Source organism: Acanthisitta chloris, unplaced genomic scaffold (assembly GCF_000695815.1).
Source record: "Acanthisitta chloris isolate BGI_N310 unplaced genomic scaffold, ASM69581v1 scaffold43553, whole genome shotgun sequence".
In the NCBI taxonomy this organism is placed as follows: Eukaryota; Metazoa; Chordata; class Aves; order Passeriformes; family Acanthisittidae; genus Acanthisitta; species Acanthisitta chloris.
The window spans coordinates 2,604-11,749 of NW_008665083.1; the positions used below are offsets into that span (position 1 = coordinate 2,604).

At 48.0% G+C, this 9,146-nt stretch overlaps 1 protein-coding gene across 1 annotated transcript; it reads left to right on the forward strand.

The window, feature by feature from the left end:
- The first annotated feature begins 519 nt into the window (after positions 1–519).
- On the forward strand, positions 520–1,895 carry LOC103799275 (alpha-internexin-like). The gene is made up of 2 exons (XM_009071581.1): positions 520–610; positions 1,175–1,895. The coding sequence occupies exons 1-2, from the start codon at positions 534–536 to the stop codon at positions 1,446–1,448; spliced, it is 351 nt and encodes a 116-aa protein (XP_009069829.1). The 5' UTR covers positions 520–533; the 3' UTR covers positions 1,449–1,895.
- The last annotated feature ends 7,251 nt before the right edge of the window (positions 1,896–9,146 follow it).

Below are 9,146 nucleotides of genomic sequence, written 5' to 3' on the forward strand. Positions count from 1 at the left end.
CACCACCTCTCCTTCCACCACCCGAAGGCATGTACAACCCTTCTTAAGCCCCTCAGATGCAGACTACAGCCATTCTTCTCTGCTGCTGCAGTGCTGGGTGCTCTCACTTGTGCCATTGAGCCATCTCCTCTGCTTTGATGATGTTTATGCCCCAAAATCCCTTCCCTCTGTAGCAGCCTGCCTTGTTGCCTTCTGGACTGGGGGTTCCACCACCATGCTCTATCTGCCCCTGTCTCACAGACTCTGCTGCAGATGGGAAACTGCATAAATCCATCAATGTCTCAAGCATCTCCCACCACACACACTCACAAGCCATGCCTGCTTCTTTGGCTCTGTTAGCATGAGATTTCATGGTCCCAATCTCCTGATGGGATGTGCCATCGTGAACCAACTGCCCATTGCAACTCCCTGTCTCTGCAATGGTCGGAGCAGAAAACCTCTGGGAGAAGACCAAAACACGGCCCTGAGTGCCCTTGTCTTTGCAGGACACCATTGGGCAGCTGGAGGATGACCTGCGAAACACTAAAAATGAGATGGCTCGACACTTGAGGGAGTACCAAGACCTGCTCAATGTCAAGATGGCCCTTGACATTGAGATAGCTGCCTACAGGTAAGGCTGCTCTATTCATGCTCTGCGTGGCCACCTCCCAAGCCCAAACTCCTGATCCCACCAGGCTGGGGTATTTTCAAGTGCCCAGAAAATACCTGGGTACACATTCAAGGAGCACCACAATTGTGTTGCTCATCTGCCCTGCCTGAACCTGCTGTGCTCCTGCCTGGGGAGCAGCCATGGCTCCATGTCATTCCTTGATCTAGCAGCTCTGAACCATGTCCCCCAGACATCGCAGAAGCGGTGGTTTTTAATGGGAACAATTGGGGTTGGAAACTTTTCTCTCTTGAAAAGTCAAAGTAGATGCAAGGGTCCAAGTCCCTGTGGCTCGGGTATTTATTTTCCTGTCTGGAGAGAGGACAGAGTTGCTCTCATGTACCCCATATTGCAAGTGCTCCAGAAACGATTGACCAAAATATGATTTTGAACCAGTTTCATGGTGCAGTGTGACCTGTGGTCATGGCCTGTAGTGCTTGGACTTGCTTGCAGGGCATAGCATATCCTCAAGTTTTGCAGATGTTTCACATCCCCAGACTAACCTCTTCCCTTGTGATATATTTGCAGGAAGCTGCTGGAGGGAGAAGAGAACCTCTTCAACATGGGAAGTGTCGGCCTTCCAGCACTCAATTCCCTCCCCAGCCCCACTTACTCCTTCCAGCCAAGAAGCTATAGTTCCTCCACTCTGTCCTTCAAGGAGGAGGAGCAAGGAGAGGTTATTAAAGTGACCTCCAAAATATCATCCAGCAGGGCTGAGGTGATTGAGGGAACCATAACCTCTGTTAAGAAAAGAGGGAGGTTAAACTTGCATGGAGGCATCATTGCAAATGCAAAAATGTAACCATTGGGACCCAGTTTATATGCATTTGAGGGGGAACAGTCTCCACTCGGCCTTTAAATAGCTCCTCTGGGCATGAACCCACACTGTGCTCACAGGAAGCCCTCCTAGAAACACAAACCCCCTTGGGGACACCAACCCAGGAGTGGCTTCCTTGTGGGTCCTGTCACGCAGAGGCCGAGCTTGGCACATTGCTCCCTTGTAAATGGGGTGGAGGCACAGCAGGTAGCTAGATGCATGTTGGTTATTGTGGTGGGGGCACGTGGACTCATAGCACCCTCCCTGCCTCCTCCCCGGGGTGGGCAAGGGGGAAGCAGCTGGGACTGCTGCTGAGCCAGCACTTTGGGGAGGGGAGGGAAACAACTCAGTGTTTACTATAACTAGTTTCAAGGCCACAGACCTTCATTAACTATCCAAATCCATGTACAGCTAAACTCTTCCCCACTGCTCAAGCTGTAGCCATTCACTTTTACTCCTAGAAGCACAGAAATAGCCATACTAGATGGCAATCCACACCTGATATCTGGTCTGAGCCACGTATGTTTTGAACTATAAGGAATGTTAGTTTTTTTTGCCCTGACAACTCTCGTTTTCTGGAAGCAGTAGTCCAGCCAGGCACACGGGGTTTAAAAGCAGCAAGCACAGAGCAGGGAGGGAACCGGTACATCAGACATGAAGGCACCACCATGCTGTGGGGCACAGCACCTCGTCTGGTGTCACTGGCTCCAAAACATCAGGATCTGAGGGCACCACGTCTGGCTGCACACTCTTCACATGAAAAGCCCAAGTCCAGATTAGCATCGTGCCCCAGCTGGCACTGGGAAGCTGCAGGACTTCTGAACACCAGCCCGCAAAGCATCTTTGTCTCTGCTCTAACTGTCCAACATGTGCCAAATTTGATATAGGATTCAACAATCATAGGTTTCCTTCAATGCCTTAAATTGCCAGCAATCGCTTTTATCGCAAGAGCCGGAGACTCCGTGTGTGTGTGCTGCGTGTCAGTGCCCTGGCAAGGTTATCATCACGAGACCTCACTGCCCTCACGGCGGTGCCAGAGCAGTTCCTGGAACCAGCAAATTGTTTGCTCACACTCAAAAAAAGTTAATCATTAAAAAAAGAGAAGTAGCTGTGTGGATCAAACCGAGCTGTTTTGTCGTCTTTGCTGCTGCTTCACCTCAGGAACATACCTTGGTGTCTGTCCCACAGTTAGTTCAGTGCCCAGCAGTCTATCTGCAAAGAGCTTGGTGTCAGGGTGCAGCTGCCAGCCCCTGCTGCTGGGGCTGGAAGGTGATGCTGGTCCCAACACTGGCAGTGGGACACATCTGGGGCTCACCCCAGGTGCCTGTCACAGTGGTCCTGCTTTGTGGAGGAGTTCGTGGCCAGTTGGCTGAGGGATCAAGGTCTGCCATGGCCAAGCACATCCTCATTTGCCCAGAAAATGGACTCTGAGGATTTGGTTTGCATCACACTCCTGACAGTTCAGTCCGGAGATACCCATCATTTCCTCTCTACTCTGCTGTGTGCTCAGGGGTTAGAAACAGCTGCTTAGTTTGCCTGCACAAGTGAAGATAAAGTGATTTACACAATAGCAAGTGGAAGAAGGGAGGGTGCACCCACCTCTCAAGTAAACCCAGCAGCGACAGATGCCCACAGAGCTGCTGTGACCAGCACCAGCTTATATCTGGAAGATGCCCACGCTCTGCTTGAGATGTGCCTGCAAAGGGAAAGACCACAGCAGCTTCTCACTGGGAGGCCCTGCCAGCAGTACACTGTCCCACTGCCTTTCCAGTCCTGCTTTGTCACACCGTGTCATGGCAATCTGCCTCAGAGCACCAGAGAGACAGTGTGACAGTCACAGGCTTCTCCACTAGTGCTGCAGGCCAGGAGCAGTGCAGCTGTGTGCCTTGACCCTGTCACACCAACAACCTTGGGGACGAGGCCCTGGTGAGGCTGCTCACTGTGGGTCACACAGCCCTGGGGTCAGCAGCCCTGTGGGTGGGTGAAGCAAAGGGCACCTTCTGAAGTTGGGGAGGGGGCTCAGGGCATGGCTGGAGCAGTGCAGCCCACCAGCAGCCTCCAGCAAAACAGCACAGAGCAACCTGAGGTGCCCAGGCAGAGCTCGGAGGCACCAGCACCTGCAGAGTTAAGTCCAAGGCACTGGCACATAATGCCAGGACCAAGAATCCTCCAGACATCTCCTGGCCCAGCTGTCAGTTAGGAAATGCAAACACACAGCATTCTTCCCAAACCATATGGGGAATAAAAATCAGATGTGACTGTGCATCTAATATATTCTGAACGTCAAACACTCTCCAGCACTGCTGCTTTTTGTCTCTTGAGCATAGGCAGCCTCACCTATCCTTTGTTCCCAGCACAAGCCTACGTCAGGATTCCTGCTTGCTCAGCTGGCTGGATGAAGCTGGGAATGGAGCTGGGAATTTTACTTTGTTGATACCAATCCAAAGGGGCTGCAGTTGCGGAGGAGGGTGGAGGAGCTGCAGGGAGGACAGGGAACTATTTTGGAAAACATCTGCAGTGCAAGGACCAGCTCAGGGATTTCCTGCATTTCTTTCTGGAGCTCTGCAGTGTTATGGTGCTAAGCTCCAAAGGTGGAAGAGGGGCAACAGGCAGGGAAAGGATTTGGGCATGTAGGATACACCAAACAGGACTAGGCTGGATTTTATATTACCTTATGGTTTTGACATGCCTCTGTTGGGGTCTGTCCCTATGATGTTACAGGACCTGAGGTGCCAATCTGTACTCACCCTGATAGCAGCAGGTAACTGACCAAACCCACAAATGATCTCCCAGGACCAAGGGCAAGGAGAGCCCTTGCAGGAGGGACACACATCACTTTACTGAAGGACAGAGACCAACCACAGGTGCTGTGCAGCAAGGGAACAGCTCCCAAAGGGGGACAGGGATGGCCCCAGCTCTGCAGCAGCCTCCCAGCTATGTGTCCAGCCACAATGCCTGTGACATGGGACCACCCTGGCATCCCAGAGAGGATAGCCCTGGGGACACCTTCAGGCATTTCCCAGGGCTCTGCCCGTTTTGGCTGCAAGATCAAGAAAGGGACTGTTTAATGCCGAACTGAGGGGTGCTAAGCCCCATCTGTCCAGCTCCCTAGGGCCCCAGGTTGCTGCTGCTGTTAGGTGAGGGCTGAGCTCCACATTGAACACATGGTGATGTGTGGCTCCTTCTTACCCTAAGGGAGGCCCAAGCCCACACTCTCCCTATCTTTAGGAGAAAAACAGTGACAGCAGAGAGGGACAGGCCTGGCTCAACACATTGCCAACACTGACCATATCCCTCCAAGCCTCCCTTTTCATTGCTGTCTTCTTCAGAGTGACTCCTTTTGCCTGCCTGCTTGTATGCACCAAAAGGTTTCTCCAGTGGAACTATAAGCTGGAACAGGGAAATAAGTCCACCTTTGTGGTCCCATCTTTCTTACTGGGTTAAACACCCGGGCTGCCAGAGGAAAGGAGTGAGGCACACTGCAGATGCTGAAAGACTTATACCTCTTTAGAACCCTGACCTCTCAGACAAAAGGCAACTGTGGACACAGACTGCACCCTCAGCTTGAGAAAAAGCAGAGAGCAGTCATTTCTCCATGATGTTGTGTTGCTTTCATGCTGGAGAGGACTCCAGCCTCAACGCTGGGGTGTAAACTGCCACCACAGGGTTGTGGCCTTTTGCTGTTTTCCCTGGATGGAGATGCTGGCCCATGCATCATGCAGCTGTGCTTTGAGGCTGCACAGCTCTGCTTGTTTTGTTAGTCACATAGGTGAGATGGGACAGTCAGTTCAGCCTGGGATGTCAGCTGCGGAGGGTGTGGGTCATGCTCCTGCTACTCCAGTGGTAGAAGAGCCTTGTTCCCATCATGATCCTGGAATCCAGGGTCCTTCATCTCCACTGGAGTGTCCTGCAACAACTATCTGTGCTGAGATGTCCAACTCCTTAAAAACAGAGAGAGTGGCGGCACATGGATTAGTTTTGACAATGACCCTTAGCCAGATGCTGGAATTCATGAAGAAGTAAGCCAAAGAAAAAGCAGCCAAGGAAAAAAACCAAAACAAACGCCAACATTTTCCTTTGGCAGATATCTCCTTTTCCATACTGGGGAAGAACCCTGCCATTCAGCAAGGAGGGATCAATAGGCAAGTGAATGCAGGTGCCCCCACGTTCAGCTGAGCCGCTCACACAGAGGAAACCACCACGACCACTCTTGGTCTGTATGTTGTGCGCACAAATAATCTGCTACTGTATCGCCAGCAATATGTGAAATGTTTTCTCATGTTCCATGAGGAAGAAAATTGAGTGTGCAGGTCCTTGTGAAGGGGCTGGGCTCCTCACTGATGAGTTCTTACCTTTCAGTCCCAGGTATATGCAGAAAAGGACAGACAGGTCCATCACTTACTCAATTCTGTAACCACGAGCTGCAGAAAAGCACATTGCAGGCAGTGTGCTCTGAGCACAGTGTGGGATCTTGGAAAGACTCGTGCCTCCCAGCACCACATGAAAAGGGCTCCAAAGCAGCTCTCACAGGAACACACTATTTTTTCTCAATCTTTGCCAAGTCTCCACCACCCACTTTTCTACCACTAATGTTTCCCTTGGAAGAAAACATACATTTTAAGATTTCATTTCCAAATAGACTCTTTTACCACACAATTAGAAAATACAAGCTCTCTTTTCCACTTTGGGAAATATTTCTTTTGCAGATCACTGTGGCTATGACACAAATATATTGTTATTATACACAGCTCCAGCAAGAATTTTGCAGCGGCAGAGGAGCCAATCAAAACTGCTTTTCACTCAGATGAGATTACCCATTTATCTCTCAAAAACAATAAAATTTGACCTGTTCCGTGATTAAACCTGTATCTATGGCAACATTCTGAAACCTCAGCAAATGTAAATATGCATTGGCTCATTCAACAAGGGTCTTTTAAAGATGGCATGGTGAAATTCAACTTGTGCTCACTAGTTAGGCTTACAGAAAAACCAGAGGGTAGAAAAACCAAATGAAAAGCAGAAGTGAAGAGAATGCACCATTTGCAACATTATCTCTCAGCAAGTATCAATCACAGCAGAACAAGCACATTTTAAAGCACCTAAATATTCAGGCTGGCCCCTGGTGCACTCTACTGAGCATGCAGCATATTAGAAGATTCACAGGGACAATGTGACAATCTCCCTTTAAAAGAAAGAGATGTAATACATCAAAACTCCTGTGTCTGTTAGGCTCTCTCCCAGCTGCTAGAGTGACTGCTAATCCCCTCTGTCCATTTGCATGGAGCACAAACTTCATAATGATACTCCACGCTGCAGAAAAGTAAAACCAGAAATGCCAGGGATGCAGTTCTGTTAGTGACTATTAAAATGCATTAACACAAATCATGGCACATAAATGCCTGAGGATTCCCTGATATGAAATTCAACATGGACTAGTACTAGACAAGCTTGAATGATTATTGGTTGTTTAACACCTACAGAAATTGATGCTGAGAGGTCTCCTGGCTCATGTGTGCCACAGCCTGGTGGCAATGCAGCCCCAGGCTGGGGTCACTGTTATGTTCAGGACAAAAGGGACAGTTATCCATGGCCATTGCAGTGTCCCTCTGCTTAGAGGGCTCAGCTGCACATTTCACCAGCCTCTCATCCCTTATCTTCTTCTTACACTAAATCTGTATTGAACACGAAGAAAACAGAGAGAATTTAACCGAATGACTCAATGCTCATGATGTGATTGTAGCTTGATTCTGCATTTATAAGAACTCCTGAAACTAAGGCTCACCACCTCCTCTTTCCAGGAATTAGCGGATCTGTAAAGGAACTCAGAATTATGCTGCATTACAAGTAGTATTTAATTAGGATCTGTGTTAGCCAAGATACTGCTAAGTAGGTAACTGGAAAGTTAAACCAGAATTATTTCATCAAGTGAAGAAACACTAGTAGTGTCTGTACAATAATGGAGTCCAGGCACACCTTCCCTCACTTCCAGAGCACGAGGCTGGCTCATCTCCCACGCGGGCAGAGATGCCATCCCATAGACAGCCTGTTGTTACAGAAGCTCTTCTCATCAGGACCAAAAATGACTGGAGGGAAGCCAAGGTTAAAAGGAGACCAACAGAAATATAACAGCAGCAGGAGAACTGAAAGAAGATTGGCACATTTTAAAGCAAGCAGACTGATTATGTAGAAAGCCACAGAGCCCCCAGATCAGCCTTGGCAATAGCTAAAGGTCACCCCTGCAGCACGTGGATGTGCCCCAGGGGTACTGCAGTGCTGGAGAGCAGGTAACACATCAGTGCCTTCAGGTGAAAGAAAACAGGATGTTCAGCCAGGAAAACTATGCTAAAAATACACTTCCTGAAGGCAGGTGAGGAAGAAGTAGACAAAAGGGAAATAAGAGGTCACTAAGCATTCATACCAAAACACCACAGGCAACAGACCTTCAATGCTCCTCATTAAGCCACTGAGAGAATGAAGTAGGAAGTCAGGAACTCTTGGCCTTCTGCATTTCAGCTGGCATGTGATTTACCCTGCAGAAAAACTCTTCGAAGATATACAGAAGCCTTTTTAAAAAACAAAACAAATCAGAAACTGACACTGACATCAGTGCCAGTGGCAGTACATCCTCTTGGGGCTAAGGGAGGCAGCAGCACCCTAGAATGATGTTAATTTAAATTAACTACCAGCTCCTATACAGCTGTTAGACTCTACAAGTAAGCCCTTCTGTAGACATGGGGTTCACACCTGGGTAGTAGTGAATTTGCGATGTAAAATGTGACAACACTGCTAACTTCTCTAAGCACAAAGCTGTACATAGCAAACAAACCCCTGGGCAATAAAGGAAGGGGCAGTATGGAGTGTCTGAACCAGATGCCTCGATCTGAGTGGCAGACAAAGATCCAGCTCACAGGCACTCAATAATAACAGCCACAAACATGAAAGAAAAGAATCTAGAGGTGGCTTTCACAAAAAGATGTACCCATTGATGAAAAAAAGGGTCCTGTAACTACACAGGAATATTTCTCCTGGTTTTGTGTTGAAAAATCATCTCTACATCTTTACTGAGTTATTTCTCACTGAAATCCTCATTAAAAGGAGAGTCCCAGAGATTTCATGTTACTCCAGCTAACAAGACCACAGTTAACTCCACTGGAGATTCTGGTGTTCAATTACCCTTCACCATCCAACACTGCAATTGAAATTTGTCATTCTAACAACCCCAGAGCACATGCAGCTGTTTCACTATCATCTGCTGTAATTTTGAGGCTGACATAGGGAACATGGCACAGAAACTCGAGAGCTCAATTTTAAAATGGCTAAAATAAAGTTTATTTTACTGTTACAATATATAATTTTTTATAAACACAACTCACAAAGTGTTTACAAAATAATCTCATTTTCTGCTGCATTTTGAACACTACATTTATACAAAGTTTAAAGGTAAAATAGGAGTTTGTAGCTAAAAATGTTCTTTGTTACATTTTTTAGAAGCACCACAAGAATTACTTCAAACAAGACTTCTTTTTTTCCCTCATGGTGCCATCTTCACAGCAAACTGAATGTTTATTGTGAAGACCTGAGGGAAGATTCATGAAAGCCCTCTTAGGCTGACAGCAAGCAAACACATTTGAGCTAATTTAGGTGCTCTGGAATGCCTTGCCAAGGAATCTCCTCCTTTTCCCT